General features: G+C 43.7%; 1 protein-coding gene across 2 annotated transcripts in view; it reads left to right on the top strand.

Moving 5' to 3' along the window:
• Positions 1 to 24,891, top strand: part of PDSS2 (decaprenyl diphosphate synthase subunit 2) — a 216,607-nt gene that overhangs the window by 70,009 nt on the left and 121,707 nt on the right. For both annotated transcript variants that reach the window (XM_083176944.1, XM_083176945.1), the window contains exon 3: positions 4,943 to 5,077. In XM_083176944.1, the coding sequence (XP_083033070.1) occupies positions 4,943 to 5,077 (135 nt within the window). The remainder of the gene's footprint in view (positions 1 to 4,942; positions 5,078 to 24,891) is intronic.

Here is a 24,891-nt window from a genome sequence, read left to right on the forward strand (position 1 = left end):
CTGGCTACTCTTCTATACCAAGCTCCTTGACAAAGGTCCAAGGCAGGGACCGAAACGTTGGGGCATATGGATAGCGATTACTGCAGCACAATTCTATTAATGGAATAAAAAACAATAATTTGATGAACCTATAACAGAGTTTGGATACTCATTATTCCGGCGAGTGCCTTATATCCTATACAGACCTGTGTGGGAACCCTGGACTATATATATATATATATATATATATATATATATATATATATATATATATATATATATATATATATTTCTGCATCGTTAAATTAAAGAGCAATTTTACCTGCTATGGTGGTGAGTGCCCTCTCTGGCCTAAAAAACCGGACTTATTGATATATATATATATATATATATATATATATATATATATATATATATATATATATATATATATATATGAAACCTGCACTCACCCAACCTTACAGCAATGGGGTGCTCATCTAGGATGCATGCAATGACATTCACCAAATGTGGTCCGGTAACCACACACCAGAAGGTGGATGGTGATGGAGCACTCTCCAGTTTCATAAAGAGTTCGTCGTAGTATTCCAAGAATAAGTGATTTATTGGCAATGTGGTGTTAATCTCCATAAATGCTCCGACGTTTTGGCCCTAATAGAGGACCTTTATCAAGGAGCTTGGAGCAATGAAGTACAATCAGTCAGCGTAGTAGCCTTGCTTGGGGTATGGTTCATAAGAACCATTTGACCCATCTAGTCTGCCCCTTTTTTAAACATGTTACCTCAAACCATATTTGATGCTTATTTTTTTGTAAGGATATTAATATGTCTACTACTGTATTTGCTTCTAACACCTCTGATGGGAGGCTAATACACTTATCTACTACTCTTTCTGTGAAGTAATTCTTCCTCAAATTTCCCCTGAATCTTCCTCCCTCTAGTTTCAGTGCATGTCCTCGTGTTCTGTTGCTCCTCTTCCTGTGAAGAATGTCTCCCACCTGTACCTTGTTAAAGCCCTTGATATATTTGAAAGTTTCTATCATGCCCCCCCTTTCCATTCTCTACTCCAAAGTATACATATTAAGATATTTTAGTCTTTCCTGGTACGTTTTGTGATGTAGGCCATGCACCATTTTATTTGCCCTTCTTTGTACTCTTGAACACAGTACTCTAGATGAGGTCGTACCAATGACCTATACAGTGGCATTATTACTTATTTCTATCTACTGCAGATACCTCCCCCTATGCAACCAAGCATCTGACTTGCCTTCTTCATTGCTTTGTTACATTGCCTACCTGCCTTTAAGTCCCCTGAATTAGTGACACCTAGATCCCGCTCTTCCTCAGTAGTTTCCATTATAGTGCCATTTATACTATATTTAGTCTGGATTTTTGAGACCCAAATGCATGATTTTGCATTTTTTTGGCATTAAACTGTAGTTGCCATGCTCTTGACCATTCCTCTAATCTACCTATATCATCAATCATTTGTTTTACCCCTCCTGGTGTGTCTACCCTGTTGCATACCTTTGTGCCATCTGCAAAAAGGCACATTTTACCCTCAATTCCATTTGCAATATCACCAATTAAGAGATTAAATAGCACTGTTCCAAGTACAGATCCCTGGGGTACCCCACTTGTAACCTTTCCCTCCTTTGACTTTACTCTGTTTACTACAACTCTCTGCTTTCTGTCTTGCAACCACGCTCTTATCCATTCAACTATTTTAAAATCCAATCCCACGCTTTCAAGTTTATTTAACAGTCTGCCATGTGGTACAGTGTAAAAAGCCTTACAAAAGTCTAGATAAGCTACATCTACAGCCCCACCTTGATCTATTACTTTAGTCACCCAGTCAAAAAAGTAAATAAGATTTGTTTGCCATGATCTTCCCCCAGTAAACTCATGCTGTTTTGGATCCTGTAAATTGCTGGTTTTGAGATATTCTACAACTCTTTGTTTTAAGAGTGTTTCCATCAATTTCCCTACTACTGATATAAGGCTCACAGGTCGATAGTTGCTTACCTCTTCCTTTCTTCCACTTTTGTGCAGTGGGACTATATTCGCTGTTTTCCAGTCCTCTGGGATTACTCCAGTAGCTAGTGACTGGTTGAATAATTATGTTATTGGTTTTACCAGCTCCCCTTTAAGCTCTTTTAGTATCCTTGGATGTATCCCATCTGGCCCCATTGATTTATCCACTTTCAGTTTTGAGAGTTCTGTGAGGACTTTCTCCTCTGTAAATGTACGTGTTTCTCCCTCAGTTTTCTGACTATACTTGCAACTTAACTGTGGCCCCTTCCCCTCTATTTCACCAGTGAATACTGAGTAGAAATAATTATTAATATGATCTGCTATTACATTGTCCCCCTCAAGAAGACTTCCACTCTCTGTCTTTAGTCTTATTATTCCACTTTTTGTTTTTCTCCTTTCACTTTCTGCTTAAATTTCTTAAAGGCCAACTTTTTGCTTTCACAATACTTGCTACATCTTTCACAAACCACAATGGCTTCCTTTTCCTTGTGCTTTTCCTAACTCTTTTGAAACAAAGGGCCTTATTCTAGTTCACTCTTTCTGACAAAATCCTTCTTAAATGGACAAAACCATGTGCACTGCAGGTAAGGGCAGATGTAACTTGTGCAGAGAGAATTAGATAGATTTTAGTGCTGTTTTGCATTGACTATTTGTACTGATGGGATGCATTTGAAATACCGCCGCCGCAATGCCGGCACTTTTCCCTCTATGGGTGTCCACCCATAGATGGAGAATAAAATACTGTGTGAGCGCAGCGAGCCCGCAAGGGGGAGGGATTCACGGCCCCCTTTTGTCGGTATTGCGGCGGTTGGGATTCCGACCGCCGGGATTTCACACTGATCCCGTATTGCCTAACCACATATTTAACAGCTGCCTGCAGTGAGAACATGTTGAAAAGCGTATTCAGTAACCCAGGTTATTGGTGTTAAATGGATATTAAAGAAATGGGGGTAAGTTTATAAAAGCTTAGAGAGAGAGAGATAAAGTATCATCCAAGTAGTCCCTAACTCGTTTAACTTTTTTTTTTTAAGGAAATTGATTGAAACTTTATCTCTCTATATATCTTTCTCCAAGCTTTGATAAACCAGTCTCTCTTAGGGGGGTATTCAATGTGATGGTCACGGCGGTCGAGCTTGCTCGACCGCCGTGACCCAGTCCCGTTCTCGGCCAGCTCGACGAGAACATGCAGGAGGGATTCAATGTCCCGCCTGCCAGGGAGCGAGAAGGGGGGCATGGCCGCGAGTTGCGACCGGGAAGAGGCGAGCTGCAGCCGGCAGCTTGTCACTTCCCGGCAGTTCTTGGCAGAACGAGCCGGACAGATTATGATGTCGGGCTCATTCTGCCGAGATCCCCTTTTCAATGCAGTCGGGGAAAACCGCATCGAATAGGGCCCAGCGGGGATCTCCCCGACGGGAGATGCTCGCCGGTGATTGAATATCCCCCTTTGTCACTAAAACACAGTCAGAGAGACAGACAGGAAAGCAGGAAGGTAGCAAATTCTGGGTTAGATATATGGAGAAGTGATAAAGTGCCTGGTACACCGGTCAATCAGCTCCTGACTTTTAAGTTACAGGCTGGGTTTAAAAAGGAAGCTGATTGGCTGGTGATAAAGTACCATTTACTTTTTCACTTCTCCTTTATCACTGCTTCATACATCTACCCCACAGTGACAGACAACTCGGTACTTGTTTCCTAGCAGGGCGCCCAGATTTCCTACGTACGCTGAGTAGTTAATTTCGTTAATTTATTCACTGCACCCTGAGTGAAATCGCATCGCATGGCCCTTTTTTGTGGCGTGAGATGTGAGATGAGATCTCAGTAGTTCATATGGTAAAACACCTAAAACAGGACCTCTCCACGTCACTCCGAAGCGTGGCGAGCCCCGTGAGGGACGGTGGAACGCATCCTCCAACCTTTTCATACCCCCACTATCCACGTCGGCGTGGAGTTGAATTTATATAGAGTGGCGAGCCACCGAGCCCAAAGCATGGCGAGCGCAGCGGAATACATGTAAAGTAATCCGTGTACCCTCGCGGGGCTCGCCACGCTTCGGGCTCGGTGGCTCGCTGCGCTCGCCACACTTCATAAAAACAACTCCACGCTGACGTGGATAGTGGGGGTATGAAAAGGTCGGAGGATGTGTTCCGCTGTGCTCGCCACGCTTTGGGGTGACGTGGACAGTGGTGCTGTTTTAGGTATTTTACCATATGAACTACTGAGATCTCATCTCATCTTAGCTCATCTCATATGCATGCAATTTCACTCAGGGTGCAGTTAATAAATTAACTACTGAGATCACATCACAAGGCACAAAAAGCGATGCGATGCGATTTCACTACGCAGAATAGCCCATTAAGCAAATAGCTTAGTGGGCGCCCTGCTAGGAATCCAGTACCGACAGCTCCTAAGAAAGTGATCAGATGAAAAAATAAAGCAGCATATGTAGGAAAAAAGAATTGTGTTTAAAAGATGGTAAATCTTTCCAGTTTAGTCTAAATTTGAAATCTTGTTTTCTGCGTACTTTCCATAGCATAGCTATGGCAGCATTTACAGTAGTAGTCAAATTGATATACATCATTTTACTTTTTTTTACCAAACTCTTCTCAAATCTTTTAATTTTTTAAATGACCCGTTATAGTAATCCTTATGGTACTGGATCTCTGAATGCCAATATTGAAAATGAAGTTACCTACAGTAAGTATAGTAAAATGCGATATTATACTATTTCACATAAATTAATCAGTTTTTCGGCCAGATGCATTATGCATTTGAAAAATGTCAGGCAGGAGCTGATTGGTTGATTATTTATCATTCTCTATTTTATCCCTTTTGAAGCTTAGTGCATCTGGCCCTATGTGTGGTTTTTATTTTTTTGGGTAGTTATTTTGTGCATTTTGTGCATTGTGATCATGAGTGCCTTATTTTTGCAGGTCCTTTGTGTATGACAGTCGCAACAATCTGCAGATGCGAGGCCTGGTGGTGTTGCTCATTTCGAAAGCAGCTGGGCCTAGTAAGTCAGCAGAAGACCCTCTACAGCATGACATGGTCAGCGGTATTTATGCAAGGTGGGAAATAAGATTTTATGTATATACACTGATGTCTATGAGGCTTGTTTTTTTAAAAAAAATTTGGGTGGGGGGGGGTGATTTTGTTTTGCACTTTATTTATAGTAAAAAACTTTTAGGTTTTGCTTTTCTAAACATTTTTTTTTTTACATCTGGCAATTTAGTTTAAAACAAAACATGCCCATGTTGTTTGGCTGACAAATTATATTGATATGCAACAGAATAATATGCTGCTCACACACGTTACACTTTTGTGGGAAAGAAATCCTCTTTGTGTAAACAACGTGATATCGTAAAATGAAGAACAACATTTATTCTCTCATTTACTAGTATGTGGCCTGAATGTACTATTTTTATGTCCCCTGTCACATCATTCACATCTCAAACATCCTTATTCTTCTGCACTCATATCATTACTTACCACTTTTTCAATCCCCTTCCTTCCACCCTTGGTTAGGTCAATGTCTGGTAACCCAGAAGTCATTCTTTAGACAATGGGTCGGATTTAATTGTTATATTGTGGCTGCTTTCCCATCTAAAGTGATAGAAGACCCGGGCGATATTTAATTGATGATCATTTTCGCACTGATCGCACCCATTAAGGTCGGGTTTAGATGTGCAAAATGGCCCAACCTGACCAAATTAATAGGTGCGACAAGAAAAGCCCCGTTTGTGCATTTAAAAGGGTGACTTTTCTCAACGTTTAGCCCGCTACCCCAGGGGGTGGTGAGCAGAACTGTTTGCACGCCCGTTGGCAGGAATAATTGAGTACCACCAGTGGGCGCTCTCGGGTGGCAAGAATTGAATTCGGCCCATTGTGTCTGTTGGGACAAATTTCTGTTGGAATGGTATCTCTGCCTTATACCAATTAGAATACCAAGTCATAGAAGTCCAAACTGTGCAGAGCAACTTCTATCATTATTTAATACTAACATCTGTTAAGCTGTAGTCTCTTGTTATGTACAGACTATATTTTAGTTACCCTTAAAATCACCGTTAAAATGGACCATTTATCATAATGCTAGAGAGAGAGAAGGGTTTGGAGACCCGCACCATAGATTGAGTTGTATGTAATGCTTTTTTAATTTTTAATTTTTAGTGGATGGATATTAGTCACCCCGGGCAGGAGTCTTATAAAAATATCTCTCCTGATACACTCATAGCACATAGGTTTGGGGATCAAACCAGAAGGCACAAACAATCCCTAAATTAGCGTTATTCCTTGTCTATCAGTAACTGAAGCACCCACTTAGTGCTATGAGTGTATCCCCAATATATACACAAAGGGTGAAACATCCAATGTTAACAATTTGAATATCGTCTGGTGTGTACGGAGACTGTTTTGCAAATACATAAAAGAAGGGGAGCCAACCTACCACAGCACTGCATTGGGGGATATTGAATAAAGTATAATACTAAAGGATGCCGTATATAGGTTTGGGGTCAAACCATATGGCATAAGATATCCCCGCAATAACAATATCCGATCGCAGTGATAATTAACTGCAATACACCCTTAACGCAGTGGGTATACTCTCAGCGTATATATAAACTGCTGATTGCCTGGCATTAACAGATCCGAATAACAGCGAATTGGCACGAACCCGAAGTGCAGGTATAAGATATAACACTGTTATTTATGGTGCTCAGCAGCTCAGGTTTAATAAAAGTATCACTGCTACCGGCCACGATTATCAGCAAAAGATTTTTTTGGCTAAAATAAAAACCTCTAGTAGACACATTGTGTCACCAAATTATGAGGTCATGAGTATGCAAAATTAACCTGGTGAGAGAACCATTAGTGTGATCAACACCATCTCATCTGGGGACAGGGTGTTGGGCCGTACGGCAGACAACTCTGTCTCCGGGCACCAAGATCATTGTAGTAGTGGCATCACGCAATAACATCGTGTATAATAGGCAGTGATACCTATACGCATCACGAGATAACAGACAACAGTGTCACCTCATGCTTATCAGGGCATTAAGGAGTACAGGCTCCAAAGTATAAATAAGTGTTAGCATCTGAGAAGCAACACAATAATTAACACTATCAAGCTACATATTGCACATATCGATTTTAAATCTTATTATTCTTCACTTTTCTTATACTTTCACTTGATTTTAATATTCTTCGCTACGTGTATATCCCTGGCACAGGGAATTACTCTATAAAGGTCTATAATTAATACAATTGTATAAATACAAATAATGAATTGCCGGTTAAGTTAAACCAAGCTAATAAAATATACACCTATATATAGGTAAAAACATTTTTTATTTAACAGTCCATAAGGGACTTGGTGGATGAGGAGTGCGTCCTAATGTAAACTGATTTCTTTTCTTTCCATTTTCTCACCATTTATCATAATGTAATGCAAATGCATACTACATTACTGAGGTGTTCCTTATGATTATCGTGAAGAACCAGTAAATAAATGCTCTTAATAGCCTTCTGTATGTGCTGCACATGGGAGGTATCTAAATAATCACTCTTGCCCCAGTGCAGACCTGATCGCTGCGCTGAAGGATTGCACAGCGATCAGGTAAATGCTGCACCACCTGCACACTCCCCTACCCCTGTGCAGCATGGACATTGGAGGAAAATCACTCACAATTGAGTGATTTTCCCCATGCTTGCAGCGCAGAGTCTAGACCTACTCAGTGCTGCGATGGCTGTGGAGAGTTGGAGGCCTCTGATAACAGCAGCCCTCCTAAAGGTTGTGGAACGCCTTTGTTTTCCGGGACACTTCTGGAAAATTCTGCATATCCACCCCCAAATGCCCACAGGGTGTCAGTCACCCTGTGGGCAGTCGATTCTCTTCAGACGCCCATGTGTACTGCAGACCACATGCATGTGCTGTTTTTCGATAATCTGCAGTACTACAAAAAATGCAGCCCTTCCTGTCATTCTGAATTGGTGCCTATGTACAATAATATAGCTACCCTTTAATCTGCGGACACACGGTACAATTTGCACTAGCAATTTTGAAATATAGTCAAAATCGCATGCAGCTCGGAATCAAATGTAGAGACTTTGCAGCACAATCTATTTCTACTATCTCAGTACGAGAGCCATGCTGCCCAATGCAGCATTGCCCCTGTTTCCCATTTTGTGGCAATAGCGACACCTGTGCAACTATTTGCAATACAGTTTCGATATTGTCCTCGTAAACAATATACCGATTGAGTATCCCTTATCGAAATATCAGTTATCCGAATTATTCCGAAACCATACATTACGGAAAGTGAAAAAAAAAATTCTTTATTTGGCTAAAAACTTAATAGGGACATCTGTAACAGCACTACTGAGGACATGATACTGTATGTAACTGGCACTAAATATGTGCAAGAAAATGATTGCTTGGCATTCATATTCAGTGCCCGAGATAGTACACAAACTTTGTATCATGTTTTGCGACCTTGTTTTATGCACAAATAAAATATATATGTGTGTGTGTGTGTGTGTGTATGTAATTTGTTTGAGGTGTTTATACAGCATAAATGCAAGATACTTCAAAATATATCATTGAAATAATAAAATATTCTGAAATACAAAATAATCCATTATCCAAAATTCTCCTGGTCCTGAGCATTTTAGATAAGGGATACTCACCCTGTACATGAATATAAACTTTTTGTTAGCAAAAGGTCAGATTTTATGGTTTAAAAGAAAAAAAGAAAAACACAGAACGGGACCATAACCTCTCCTCTTCCCTGGCTTAAATAACAATATTTGTCAGGCAATTACCTGTCTGCAAGGGAAATAGACCTATTAATATGTCTGCTTAGAATGTAGTAATGTCATCGTAAACCACTAGAAATGCGTGATTTTAACATACCAAGCCTATTGCACTTTTATACAACCGTGAGCTATACAGCTGGACTCTCATTGCTTTTTAACTAAAGCATTTCTGCAGAATTAAAGGTCCATACACACTGGGCGACTATGCCCAGCGGGTATGGACAACGATGATGGCAATCATTCCTATGGGGAAAGCCACTCAGTTGGGGAAACCCACCTCGAGATGAGCTATATCCAACTCTAGCCACCTGTTTGAGCATTGGGTCTCCCCCCCCCCCCCCCAACTGCAATAGGAGAACCTGCGGTCCCCCCTAAGGTGTGATTACACATATCAAGTGACATCGGATACATTTGTCACAGTTAGGAGGACTTTTCCCACCTGGGTTCTAATTGCCTCAATCTACCATCTTGAGGTTCCAGGGGAGCCCAAATCCAATTTGGGCTTAATTGGACAGAGTCTTCACTGATTCCTACAGCGGCACCAAACAGGATACCGTATAAATAGAGAGGACCAGCGAACTTTCCTTTTCATCCATCACCCCCTCCCCATATACAGTAGCAGAGTTATTGGATACAAAAAATGATGGTCAAGTGCACTTACCAGTTGGACTGAAATTCATAACAATTAAGGCCTTGTGGTTCCGTGATCCATCCCACCAGTGAACGTTTGTATATTTATTATTTAATTGTTATATGTATGTATGCTAATGTTATTTTAAAACAGTGATATTACATAAAGAATTTATTAAATTCAAACCATTGTTTATTCATTGTAACTCCAGGGCTGCTTCTCTGTTGTTATATTGTGCACACATATATCTGTACTCATACTGTACTGATATTAGAAGATAGAGCAAACACATAGCTACTATCTGTTTTAACACTGTTTTTTTGAGTGTGTCTAGGGGGTGTTATATATATATATATATATATATATATATATATATATATATATAATATATATATATATTATATGTATTGTATTGTTTCTCCAAAATGGTGAGAAAGATAACTTGTATGATTTGCAGCAACAAGTTTGCTCCAAACTCTACTTCACAAGTTGCTTGGAGCAATGCATGCCACCACAGCTCAGGTGCTCAGTAGTGTGTCTCCACAACTTTGTGGTTCTTCACAGGCAGACCAAGCATTTACAACAGGATTTATCTGTTCTTACTGCTAGGGTGGATATTTTAACACCCATGCCATGGGTGTCCCATAAACGAGAACTGGCTGCCATTTCCCATGAACCTGATACAGAGGAGGGGGAAGATAATGGCAAGGAGGCAAAAGAAATTGAAGAAGACTCTCCGGGGTCTCAGCCTCCTATTCAGGGCACAGAGAACCTTATCCTAGCGATTAGAGAGGTGTTAGATTTACCTCTGGCTGCTCCTACAGAAGGGGATCCTTTCTTTGTCTCTCATAGGAGACAGGATGTAGTGTTTACAGAACACTCTGATTTAGAAGACGTGTTCAAAGCAGCTTGGAAAAATCCAGAGAAATGCTTCCAAGTCTCTAAGCGTCTCTGCAGACTCCCAGCAGCTGCGGAGTCGCTGCGGAGGATCGCAGCATCCTCAGGCAAGCAGTGCAAAAATTGGTACATGCTCAGGTAATCATACCTGTACCAGCACTGGAGCGGAACCAAGTATACTTCTCCAATCTCTTTGTGGTACCGAAGCCGGATGGCTTGGTCAGACCGATCCTAAATCTAAAATCTCTAAACCCTTACCTTCGAGTCTTCAAGTTCCGCATGGAATCTTTAAGGGCGGTAATTGCAGGATTGGAGGAGGGAGAATTCCTGGCGTCCATAGACGTGAAAGATGCCTACCTTCACATACCGGTGTGGGGACCACACCAGGTGTATTTAAGATTCGCCATGCTTGACGAGCAGTTCGAGTTTCAGGCTATGCCGTTTGGCTTGTCCACCGCCCCACGCGTGTTCACCAAGGTGATGCGGAAATTATGTTCCTTCTAAGGACACGGGATAAACATAATCCAATACCTGGACGACCTGCTCCTGAAAGCGGAGTCAGAGTCGAGCCTGCAGGTAGCGATAAAGACTACCAGATGTGTGCTGTCAGACCACGGGTGGATCCTGAACATACCCAAGTCCTCTCTAGTGCCGACTCAGCGTCTCCAATTCTTGGGGATGATATTGGAGACGGTGAAGAGGAGGGTTTTTCTTCCGACGGAAAAGATTGCCGCACTTCAGCAGTTGTTGTTGTTGGAAGTGCTAACCCCAGAGAAGGTGTCAGTCTAACTGTGTATCAGGTTGATGGGAAAGATGGTGGCCTCATTCGAGGCCCTCCAGTTCAGGAGATTCCACTCCAGAGTGTTCCAGTTGGACCTATTGAGCCAGTGGTCCAGATCGCATGTTCACATGCACAGGTTATTCTGCCTGTCGGCAGAGACAGGACCGTCTCTGCAGTGGTGGCTCCACTCTCCAAACCTCCTCGCGGGACAGAGATTCAGAATCCAAGACTGGACCCTGTTGACAACAGATGGCAGCCTGCTAGGTTCGGGGGCAGTGACAAATGGGGGTGCATTTTCAAGGAAAATGGACGCACCTGGAAGCAAAGCTCCATATCAACAACTTGGAGCTGAGGGGGGTTATTACACTTTGTTACAAGCTCCCCACCTCTTGGAAGGTCAGGCGATCCAAGTCCAGTCAGACAACGCAACGACGGTTGCATACCTGAATTGGCAAGGAGGGACAAGGAGCAGGGCCTGCATGAGGGAGGCCACCGTGATCCTTGCCTGGTCAGAGATTCATGCAGTGGCACTTTCAGCCATCTTCATTCCCGGGGTGGACAACTGGGAAGTGGACTTTCTCAGCCGCCATGACCTCCATCCGGGGGAATGGGGTCTACATCCCCAGGTATTTTTGAGCATTGTGGATCTGTGGGGGCTCCCACAGATAGACTTGATGGCCTCCAGAGTCAACAAGAAGGTCAACAGGTATTGCTCAAGGACAAGAGATCCACAGGCAGAGGCGGTAGATGTTCTAACTACGGTATGGTCGTACACTCTGGTGCACCTATTTCCACCTCTCCCACTGCTGGGAAGAGTGTTACATAGAATCCGAAGCCAAAGAGTGGAGGTAATTCTAATAGCGCCAGACTGGCCTCAGAGGGTGTGGTACGCAGGTCTGCAAGGCATGCTCGTGAAAGATCTGTGGCGACTGCCTCTCCAAGGCCCCTGTGTCTACCAGGACTTAGGGCAGCTTTGTTTAACGGCCTGGAAGTTGAGCGGCAGATCTTAGCTCAAAAGGATTTTCATTCCTCTGTCATTGAAACTATGAGCAAGGCCAGGAAATCAGTGACTGGGTCACACTACCACAAGATTTGGCGTGGATATGTGGCATGGTGTGAAAAGATGAGTTTTCCACCAGTGGACTTCAAAAACGATTTCTGCGTTTTTTGCAGGTGGGCTTAGACTTGGGCCTTCACCTGGGGGTCCCTAAAAGTTCAAGTGCCGGCCCTTTCCATCTTCTTTCAGAAGAAGTTGGCTGCCTTTCCAGAAGTCCAGACATTCTTGCAAGGTGTGCTACGTATACAGCCTCCGTTTGTGCCTCCAACGGCACCTGGGAACCTGGATGTGGTTCTAACTTACTTGAAATCACCATGGTTTGAACTATTGGTTGCTACAGAATTGAAACCCCTCACCTGGAAGACAGTGACGTTGTTAGCTCTGGCTTCTGCCAGAAGGGTGTCTGAACTTAGCGCACTGATTTTTCATCAGGATAGAGCAGAGCTTAGGACAAAACAACAGTTCCTGACGAAGGTGGTATCGACGTTCCATGTGAACCAGCCGATAGTGGTACCTTCCAGCTTAGGACATCAGGATATACCAGAATCCTTAGATGTGGCCAGAGCTCTGCAAGCTTACATCAAGAGAACTGCACGTGTTCATAAAACAGAGTGCCTGTTTGTGCTTTTATGATGCACAAAAGAAAGGATGCCCGGCATCCAAGCAATCAATTGCAAGGTGGATCCGATCCACCATACAACAGGCCCTTGTGGCATTTCAATTGCGGTGCCGGCTTCTGTGAGAGCTCACTCCATGAGAGCGGTGGGTGCATCCTGGGCGGCTGCTCGGGGTGTTTCAGCATTGCAACTTTGTAGAGCTGCCACTTGGTCAGGTCAACATACGTTTGTAAAATTTTATAAGTTTGACACTATGGCCAAGGATGATACCCAGTTTGGGCACGCGGTATTGCAAAAGACTCCACACGTTCCCGCCCTTTCTGAAAGCTTTGGGACCTCAGTATCCCATATTAATGATAGTGAAAATAGGATTTTAATACCTACCGGTAAATCCTTTTCACGGAGGTCTTATGGGATACTTAGCGCCCGCCTTAGTGCGGTACTCTGATTGCAAATTACTGTGATCTTGTTCCAGCTGTTCTTGCAGGTTGCGAGACAGTGGCTTCAGTACTCTGTTGTACCTTACAGATCCGTTGACCTGAGTGGAGCGCCTGAGTTTTGGTGACTTTTTGCTCCCTACAAATCACAGTGATTTCGAAAGTTATTATGTTTTATGACGCAGTAACGGGGTTTACTAAATTTAGTTGAGAGTGTTGTTGTGTTTGTTGCAGTGTGCTGGTGCGAATTTCACCACACTACTTATTCATGTTAAATCCTACCTCACATATGTTATCCTTCCTTTGGGCACAGTTTCTTAACTTGCTAGTAGTGGGAGCTAGAGGGGAGGAGCCAGCACACCCTGGTTGAAGAAATTTATATGCCTGTTTCCTGTTGGATGACCTCTATTCCCCAATGTATTGAGACCTCAGTATCCGATATGATGCTTTCAGCATCTTTTGAAAGTCTTTAGAACTTCACAGTGAAAATATACACATCATTGTTTAACAGATTGTCTATGTTTATTTGCATTACAATCTAATGGCATACTGTTGGAACACGTATTCCCTTTTCCATGGCAAACAGAAGGTTGCTGATCTTCATCAGCTGTAAATTGTTTTTCAACAGTCTGTATTACTCCCTTTGTACTCTAAAATCCTGTCACATACACTTGGCACCGAGATACAACATGTTTTCTATATTCATTAATAGGGAGAATGTAGCAGTATGCTTTCTCAGTTTAGTTGACATGAGATGGCCAGGCAGGTTATTTCCACTTGCAGCTGCAAATGTCCTTAGTTCATCAGATCCTCAGGTTTGTTCCAAGACTTGCAAAAACATTGGCACTCTTATCAGATTCAAATCAAAGCATGATCAATACACTGTACATACTTAAGTATCCTTCCTTTTACTTTAATTTCAGTCTTGTCCAATTATCACTTCATACCTGCCAGTCTTGCATATGCTCTACTACAGATTTGTTTTCAAATGTACTGTTTTTTGTGCACATCTCCAAGATTCACTACCATAAGTGCAGATCCTATGGGGTCCACATCAGAGAGAGGGGGCCACCATTTCTGTCAAAGTTACATGTGTTATATACAATTTTTACCATTGGTACATAGGGGCCCCTAGAAATGTTGCCTTCAGGTCTACAATATATTTAGCCATATCCCATGACCCATTTATTATAATGTGCTATAAAATGGACTGGAGGGCATTATAATGTTACAGATGTAAACTACAGTAGTAACATAGTTGTTTATGCTGAAAAAAGACATACGTCCACCAAGTTCAACCTTTGGTTATGGTATGGTCTATTTGTTATATTCTTGTATATTTTGATTTAATTTGGACAAATTATGATTGTTTGTTGTACCCCTGGATGTTTTTAACCAATAAATGATTGTCCAACCTTATTTGAAATGTATTTATTGTGTCTACCAACACCACCTCTCTAGGAAGAGCGTTCCATAATTGAAGTCATTGAGAATAATTAAAATACTTAATTTATTGACTAATTGATTTATTGTCAAATACTTAGGCCTTCATCTGAAAAATGCACCAGCAATTGCACTCTACATTGTACCTATTCACGTGTACATTGTGCATTTTACCTCACAGGAGCACACAGAAAAAAATATGTGCAATGTATGCAGTCTTATATTGCATGTAAATGAATAAGGGGCCCATTTATCAAGAATTGCATTTACAATGCGATAAGGGCGGAATATTACTGCCCAGGATCGCATTGTAAAATGTGAACCTATCGGTGAGATTTATCATCCCCACGCGCATAGACAGGGCTCCGAAAGGAACCTGTCCCTGCGATGTGCTGAGCTGGGCGCTGGGGGGTCTTTGCGTGCTTGGTTAGCGCTGACCCCTCGCTGACCGCACTGCACTGGCGGCAATGTGATCTGTAGCCATAGGCTACATGAGCTAATGTTGTCCAGGTTCCCGAGAAGTAGTTCTGCAACAAACAAATTTGATATCCCAGGGAGGTTCAACTGGGATTATTAGAAAAGGTGTCACCAATCGAGTCCAGAGTGCATGACATGTGATGCAACTAGTAATCAGGCATGTGCAGATCCGGGTTTACTAGTACTTTAAAACGGGATCTTATTGGTTATCCGGCTGTCACATGTTTTGGAGCCAAAACATGTGACAGTTGATAGCCAATAAGCAGAGGCGTAGGGAGTGCGGAGCCACTGGAGCACACGCTCCGGGCGCAGATTGGGCACCTGGCGCCGCCCGGGCCCCCCCCCAGCAAATGAGCTGTGACTGCAATACATGTTCACATAAGGGGCAGCGTGCGCCGGCGGCTGCTCTGCCCGGCACCTGCGGCCTGCCTGCTCACCCGGTCCCTAGAAGCTCTCCCAGAAGAGCACTCAGCACTGCGGGTGCCGCTGACGTCAAGCGGAGGACCCGAGTCTCTGTGCGCAGCGCGCACTAAGTATAGAGCGTGACAGGGTGCACCAGCGGGCTGAAAGAAGCACCAGTGTGGCAGCCGCCTGACTGCAGGGGAGGAGGAGGAGACCATCCCTGACGGAATGACTACTGTTCTCTTCCGCACTGCAGTCTGAGTGTCCTCCTCCCTGCTGGATCCTTAACCCCCCAGAACCGCCACAGACAGTTTTAAATATTGCTGCCCGGGCAGCAGAGTGTTGTGCCCCTTCAGCAGCCGTGGGAGGAGATCTGGCGCTAACAGCGCCAAAATGACGAGCCCAGCCACTGCCAGAGCCGGGTACCAGGAGACCCTGCGTCCGGCTAGGACTCTAGGAGGGGACCCGGTGACAGCCCCAGATGAGACCCCAGCGAAGGGGAAACCCAGGGGCTGCTCCAAAGAAACCCTGCTTGCAGCTTGGGCTCAGCTTGATAGGGGCAGTAGCAGTTGTCTGCTGATTCCTCAGCTGCCTGCCAGGTCCCGCAGTTCTCCCTGTCCCCTGCCAGACAGCTTGATCTGTGGCTGTGCGCACATACAGTAACAGTACACTGGAGAGGGGTTTTCAAAAAGGGGGTGTGGCCACCGGGGGTCCGTGATTAGGCCACGCCCCCACTTTGCCTGGCTGGACCCAGTGGTACATGTGCAGCTCTGCTGCTCCACTATGAGTATGACTGGCTGGTAGAGGTGGGTCGGCAGCCATCACATGGAGCCCTGTCAGCCAGATAGAGGGAGTCAGCAAGATGGAGCAAATAGCCAGGAAGTGGAAGGTAAGGTGTGTCAGTGTGTGTTTGTGTACAGCTGTTTGTGTGTGTGTGTGTGTGTGTTTGTTTATGTGTTATGTGTCAGCGTCCGCAGCTCCCCTCCACCATTAGGGTATTACAGAACACAGCATGCCAGTGTTCCCATTTGTGAAATACTTCTTTGTCAGGATCAGTGCACCATGGACATGCCTGCACCACAGGAAGAAATGAGCATTTGGTGGGAGTGCCACCCTAGTACAGCATTTCCCTCCAACCACCAACATCGGTCCCTCCCCAAATGCACAAATGCTGTAGGTACAGGGATCTCTATCCCCCCCCCCCCTACCACCCTGCATCTCTCTATCCCCTCTCTACTGACCTGTGTCTCTCTATCCCCTCCCTTCTGCCCTGCGTCTCTCTCTACCTCCTCCCTCCCGCCCTGCATCTCACTATCCCCTCCCTACAGCCCTGCGTCACTCTATCCCCTCCCTCCCACCCTGCGTCTCACTACCTCCTCCCTCCCGCCCTGCGTCTCACTATCCCCTCCCTCCCACCCTGCGTCTCACTACCTCTTCCCTCCCGCCCTGCGTCTCACTATCCCCTTCCACCCTGCGTCTCACTATCCCCTCCCTCCCACCCTGAGTCTCACTATCCCCTCCCTCCCGCCCTGCGTCTCACTATCCCCTCCCTCCCGCCCTGCGTCTCACTATCCCCTCCCTCCCGCCCTGCGTCTCACTATCCCCTCCCTCCCGCCCTGCGTCTCACTATCCCCTCCCTCCCGCCCTGCGTCTCACTATCCCCTCCCTCCCACCCTGCGTCTCACTATCCCCTCCCTCCCACCCTGCGTCTCACTATCCCCTCCCTCCCTACTGCCCCTCACTATCCCCTCCCTCCCTACTGCCCTGCGTCTCTCACTATCCCCTCCCTCCCTACTGCCCTGTGTCTCACTATCCCCTCCCTCCCGCCCTGCATCTCACTATCCCCTCCCTCCCACCCTGCATCTCACTATCCCCTCCCTCCCGCCCTGCATCTCACTATCCCCTCCCTCCCGCCCTGCGTCATTCTATCCCCTCCAGAGGCGTAGGGAGGGCGGAGCCACTGGAGCACACACTCCGGGCGCAGATTGGGCACCTGGCGCCAACACGTTAGCCAGGCCCCCAATTCTATACTGGGGGGGGGGGCGCAAAATATGTCCTTGCTCCGGGCACCATGCCACCTAGCTACACCGCTGCCAATAAGATCCCATTATGAGATACGGGTAAATCCGGATCTGCACATCCCGACTAAAAATTCCAATGCAACATTCTGTGGGGTTTGAAAGAGTGGAAAATTCTTTTTAAAGGGTTCTGTAAGGTTTGGGGAGCACAGTAGAAAGTTACTGTGAAAAAGCCCAGGGAGACCTCATGCGAGAGGCATATCTTCTAGAACCAGGTCTGTGCTTCAGGAAGAGATCTTGCAGAGAATTGCTGAGGAAATGGGGAAGCCTCAACAGTAGCGCACATTAATCTTTCTGGGGACCTGTCTCATACACTGGAGTTCAGAGTGTAAACATTTCTTGATTAAGTTTGGCCTTGTGATCTCTGTTTAAGGGCCCTAAGTGCATGTTCCAGCAACAGCTAATAATCATGAAACTGAGGGGCTAACTTGTTGAACCATTATTGAAAATGCACATCCAAGTGGACTAATTCAACAGATTCAGGAACACTTTATCCCTAAGTCATTTTGTATTGCCTGATTGTGGAGATGCATAATTGCTTCAAGTACAAGTCCCCACTTTTGTGCAGCTGCTGATCCTGGTGAATGATTGGGCAGGAAGAAGGCTTAAATGTCTTATTTGAATGTATTTATGAAAGTATTTACTTTGAAGTTATTAATGTATTTGGGTAGAGGGAATAAGATTATCATTTTCAGAGCATGCTATTAATTTAGTAATACCTATTGAGTATCCCTTATCCGTTTATCTAACAATATACATATTTGGAATGTCCAGGGTTGTTTTTTTTTTTGGACCATTCACACTTATATTTTTGTGTTTCAAAGTCACCTGGTCGCCCGGCGTCTATCTTCAGAGGCTTTCCCAGTCTCAATGATGCATTGCACGATGCATCATTGGGACCTGTAAATGCTCAGGTAGATGTCGGGAAATGCAGCTGAAACCAGGTCAATGTGAATTATTCCGCAATTCAAAATAATCCCTTATTGAAATGTTCCTGGTCCCTAGCATTTCGGGTAAGGGATACTCAACCTATATACTGTATATAGATATACTGATCTTCATTAGTTTTCTTTTATCTGTGTTAATATTATTGGTCTTAATGGTTTGAGGAATTCAGGATAGATCTCCCTATGGGAAGGACACCCTTATGGTGCACCCATGGTGTTAGATGATCATGTCCCTTTAATTTACAGACATTTATTTAGGCATTATTTTGCCTAATGTGACGCACAGGGATAAAGAGCTCAAGGAAACTACTTTCCCTAGGTGTCTTGTTTGAGTATGGGTCATTAGGTCAGCAGTGTCTGCGTCGACAGTCAAACGGTCGACCACTATTGGTTGAAAGTCAAAATAGCGACATATGAAAAAGGTTGACATGTGATTTTCACTGTTTTATGTCTATGTTGACATAGGTCGACATGGACACCTTATAAGTGTATTGCTTCCCTTTGCATTGCTCGCTGTGCTCACCATGCTTTGGGCATGGTGCGTCTCTGCCCTCGCAACACTATTATATACTCCCTCTATGCCCACTGGGATGGCAAAGTATGAACAAGTTGGTTCAAAAAGAAAAATCATGAAAAACTCATGTCAACCTTTTTTTCATGTCTACCTTTGCTTGTGTCGACCTAATGAATGTCAACCTTTTCACGTGTCAACCTTTTGACTGTCGACCTAATGGCCACATGCTGATCCCCCATTCCCCCCCTCCTCATTCTCATTATGGAAAGTTTTTGATTACTCTTAAATGTAGTAGAAAAGGTGATGTGCATCTGCACAGGATATACTGTCGATTTGTGCACCTATCCACAACCCACAGGTAGTGTAGCATTTTAGTAAGTTTATTATGGTGTACTACAGGGGTCTTCAGCTGGTCTCATTTGGCCGCCGGCCCGCCATGCATGATTTTTATTTTATTTTTTTCACTATCAACTTTATGGGATACTGGGAAACGTGTTAAGACCTTGGGTATTAAAGGGTATCCGCAGGAGACAGGCATATATAAAACTTTGAACTGGGTGTACTGGCTCCTCCCCTCTGAATCCCCACCCACGAACCAGTTTAGAAAAATGTGCCCTCAGGAGAGTGTGCACACTGCTGGAGCTCCAGAGAGTTTGTCTTCAGTTTAATTTCTTTTGTTATTTGCGGTTTGCTGTGTTGGACTTCACATCATTCCTGCTTTGTGGGAAGTCAGGAGAAGGGGTTTCTGAAACCACTCGCACTCTTTGACAGCATTGCCTCTTTAACTCCACGGCAGATCCCGGCTGGCCTTTGTTCCTCCCATAAAATAAATCACTCTGCGGCTACAATTGAGCTTTCAACCCAATCCTCCCAGTGAGTCAACTTGTACGGCTGCTTTTTGGAAAGCAGGCGAGCGGCTCGCTCCCTGTCTGCAAAACGTCATCTAGCAGCATAACATCAAGCGGTGGCAACCGCACAGGTGAGCTAGAGCCATCCACAAGAACCAGCTTTGGTTACTTTGGACACCCTCCAAAAACAGGGCACCTTCTCTAGCTCGAATTTCTATCCTATTTGAATAAGCCAACAACAAACGTGTATATATAAAGTGGATATAAATTTGCCAAATAACATAAAGGAACTCAATCAGCTTTGGATACCTATATTAAGCTAAATTAATAGGTGCCGCAAAAGTACCATTCCTGTTTATTAAATACAGCACGGGACAGATTGGGGAAAGTTTGATTGTGAATTTATTGGAGTGTGATTTCCAGTTACTATTGTACTAATAATCATAATATTGTTTTTATATGTATATCATTGCTATATGTCTTTTGATATAGAAATTAAATATGCTTGCTATTTGGACTCCAGAGAGCACACACATCCAGGAGAGAAACAGGGAATACTTTCCAAAGTTCACTCGACCCAATTGATGTACAACCAAGATTGTGTTTGTTGAAAAAAGTAGTTTGGATTGAAGGCCTATTGGGACTGTGAATATTTGTATGTATTGGAGCGGCAACACAACATATTGGTCCTCCATAAATCTTGTTGCAGTAGCACTTAGACGCCTTTTCGTCTTTTAATCATAAAAAGGTATTTATCATTGTAAAGGTCTGAGTCCAGTTCTCCATCCAGTTGGACAAATATTCAGAGCCTAGATAGGCGCATAGTTTATTAAAGAAAAAAAACCCTGATGAAGTCTCCAAGAGAGACGAAACGCGTTGGGTTCTGATCTTAAGCTCTTTGAAATAAAAGAAATTTATTCTTCAAACAAGCAAGAAGCTACAAGTGTATTGATTTTATTAATTTGTTTTATTTATTCTTACTGAAGTAATATTGAAGACATCACGTGGTTTAGGGCGCTGAAGACACTAGTGTTGGTGTATAGAAATTAAATATATTAATATATAATTAATAAATTGAATTGAATTTATTCAGCTGTGTGTCTAGTGGCCCTCTGGCTTCACTGGATTTTTTAATGTGGCCCACACTGTCTTAAAGGTTGAAGACCCCTGGTGTACTAGGTAACTAGGATTTGTTTTTTTGTTGCACATAATACAAAAATGCATGGTACAGAACACTCCTATTGCACCTGTCCTTTGCCCTTTTACACAGACTGCAATCTTCCTACATTTTATTAATGTTGCTTCTTTCTTTACTTACAGTGTACTAGGTTCTTTGGGTTAGTAATTTGGCGCTGTTAAGTCGCAAAATCTGTGTGGCTAAACTGGTCATTTTGCCAAATTTTGTTGATAGGTGTGTGTGAACACATCTGTACCAGTAATTTCATCTATTTCCTTAAATACAGATAAATAAATATCACCAATATTCATAGAAAAGTGCAGTCTCAGAATTAATTCAACTGGAATAAACCCATATAGCAGTTTTTTGGTTATTGGGTACTCAGAATTAGAATAAGATCATATATAAAATGAATGCAATATTAATTGAGCTCTTGTAACCATACTGTAAAAATGCTCAAAATGAAATTGTTTCGTATGTCAGGTAGCAATTTATATTTTATTGCTTAGAGCATATCATTTGTATAACAGAAAACTCTATTGTCATATTCTAAATGTTCACAGAATTAAAAAATGATAAACTAATGCAACCACTATACTGTTCAGAAAAGGAGAGCAAATAAATTTTACTAGACTTGACCCGAATTAGGATGTTTTTCTTACTTGTCAGAATGGAATTTATTGTATTATCTGGAAGACATCCGCTGTGCTATAAACATCCCATAAAAAAATTTTTTTTATTAGAAGTGAGGAATCACCTTTTATATAAAGCAGTGTAGTTAAAAAAAAAAAAAACAGCCATATTAATTCCTATCTGTCCGGTCTAATAGGGCCTACACACATCCCGATTTTGGCCAGAGATATAGCATGCCAGATTTAGCATAGCAGATTTCCTTTGAGCACAAAATCATCTATATTGCTTAGAACGTGCAAAATGTGTCAACGATATGCCTCAGCGATTCTGCTTAGCGATTTAAGCATGCCAGATTCTTCTCAAGCATGGGAAAAAGAAAAAAAACTCATTCAAATAAAAATGGGCAGTTCAAAGGGCTGGGGGAGTTCTTGGGGAGTTTTAAGGGGAGAGAAGTCAGGAGAAGTGTTGCAAAGAGTACCTGTACATAATAGCACCTTACCAGAGTGTTTGCAGTACTTTCTCTTCACTCCCCACCCCTTGAAAAAGATTATTTTTCAAGGGGAGAGAAGTCAGGAGAAGTGTTGCAAAGAGGAACCATACCTGTACATAATTGAACTTAAAATTAACAATAAATAACATTTTTAAATGAAATGACACCATACCGTGTTTTTTATAATTTATTGTAAATAGTATAAAAGTATAAAATTGAACACCACTGGGTTCATCAACAATATCAGGCCGAGAAATGCCTCTGGCCCAAAGACTTTTCAAACAAACAAAGGGATCAGGCCAACAAACTCACAACAGTATACTAGAGCCAACAGAAGTGATGACTCACAAAATGTGCAAAGAAGAGATAGCAAAGGTAAGGACAGTCTTCAGTGAAGGACACACAACAGTGACTGATAACGCATCATTCTGGAGTCAGGGCCAAATGACGTATATAAGCAGACATTATAGTCTACACGGAATCGAAAACGCATGGAAGAGCAATTTTTTCAACTTTTAAAATTTGGAATTTTTTTGGTTTTGAAAATTATAATGGATAATAAACAGCATCGTCCTGTCCTTGTGTACTCGAGAACGCTGAGTACATTCCACTGGACAGACTGCTGGTGGTGGCTGATGTGGGCGGGTTGGGTGAAGGGGCTCCCGTCGTGTTAGCTGGGGCAAGCTGCGGAGGATTTGCCGCCGGATTAATATAGGGTTGGTGGTAGGGATACTGTGGTGAGGGTCCGCCAGATGCGTAATGCATCGGGTCGCGCATTAATTTGAGGTCATCAGGAATGTTTTTATCCTGTGCCCGAATTATTGCGTCGTACACGATGCATTTGAATTTCCGACGGGTGTCGTCATCCATAGAACGCATCTCCGAGTCTACAGTGTTTGAAAATTGCCTAATTGAATTAATAGGCTTATTAAGCCTTGCCTCCGCAAATTGAAAAAATTGCTCAGAGCTGCCGGCTACAGATCTTTTGGCTGTCTTCTTCCTCTGCCTGGGTGGTGGCGTTGGCAGGGGGGTAGAGGTCGAGGGTTCCACTTCCTCACACTCTAGATCTGTAGCCGCTGTAGTCTCGGACGTCTCCGCAAACAGCTCCGGAGTAGCATCCTGTAAAATAAAATACTTTAGGACCATGAATAATGATGACATGTCGCATATCTATATGTGTTCACACTTACCAGATCCTGGCTCTCCTCCTCTTGCCTAATTGGAGGCACAGGATCCATGCTATTCTGTCCATGCGTCTTCGATTCTTTCTCCAGCAGGAAGTGCATCTGGTCGTAGTACCATAACGTTGGCTTGTATACGTCATCGGCACCGGCTCCAGAACTCTGCGACTCAGTCACTTTTGCGTGCTCCTTCACAAAGACGGTCCTCAAATTCGCTATCTTCTTCTTCACACATTCCATGGTGGCATCACTTCTGTTGGCTTTAGCATAGGCCAGCAAAGCATTGTAGGCCTGATCCCTTTTCTGTTTGTTTGAAAAGTCTTTGTTTGTAATTTGCCACAGGCATTCGTGGGCTCGATATATGTCGATGAACCCAGTGGTGAATTTCTTGGAACTATTCTGTTTTGCCATTTCTGTGTGAATAATATGGTATAAAATGTAAATACATAATTAACAAATAGGCATCCACCATTATGTACATAAACAGTCCAAACTAGGTCAGCTTACAATCTATTGTCCCTACCACATGTACATGCGCACACGTTCACTGTTTTTTTAGGGGGTCTGGTAAGACAATTTACCCCATCATAGACATGCAAGTAAACAACACATGACTAGCTTTTGCAATGTGCCAACACCCCAGAGCATGCATGTTAAAACCACATGACTAGCTTTTACAATGTGCCATCACCCCAGAGCATGCAAGCAAACACCACATGACTAGCTTTCACAATGTGCCTTCACCCCAGAGCATGCAAGCAAACACCACATGGCTAGCTTTTACAATGTGCCAACACCCCAGAGCATGCAAGCAAAAACCACATGGCTAGCTTAGCAATGTGCCATCACCCCTCTCCAAACTTGCGCTGGGGGCAGCGGGCATCACATGACACCCTCACCCAGAAGCATGCTTTATTTTATGACATTGGTGGCACAGTGGGCGCCTCTCATCCCCCCAAACATCATTGTGCCCATATTCTTGCGCTGGGGGGGCAGCGCGCAGCGGGTGCAGCGCGCATCACGTGACACCCTCACCCATGAAGTTTACATTGGTGGCACAGTGGACCCCTCTCATTACCACCCCACCCCACCTGCGATCAGTGCGTTGGTGGTGCATAGTGGAGAGCATAGTACTTACCAGCTCCGGAGGGTTCACAGCGCGTGGTGTCTGACAGCAGCAGCATGTGCAGAATGGAGAGGAGGGCTTCAGGGAGTGTCCAGATGAGCAAAATCGGTGGTCACTTGAGCACAAAAAAAAGACACCACACAGAAGGCGCCCGATATGCAGGGTCTTGCTAAACGATTTTGCTAGATTGATGGGACATGCTCATTCTTCATCTTAATGCGATTTAGACGCGCGGGGCCGCGCATCTATATCAGTTTAGCCCCCACACACACACCGATGTATGCTTAGTTTCTAAGCGACCTTGCTAAATCGCTTAGAAAATGGCACAAAATC

The sequence above is a fragment of the Crinia signifera genome, chromosome 3 (assembly GCF_055691185.1).
Source record: "Crinia signifera chromosome 3, ASM5569118v1, whole genome shotgun sequence".
In the NCBI taxonomy this organism is placed as follows: domain Eukaryota; kingdom Metazoa; phylum Chordata; class Amphibia; order Anura; family Myobatrachidae; genus Crinia; species Crinia signifera.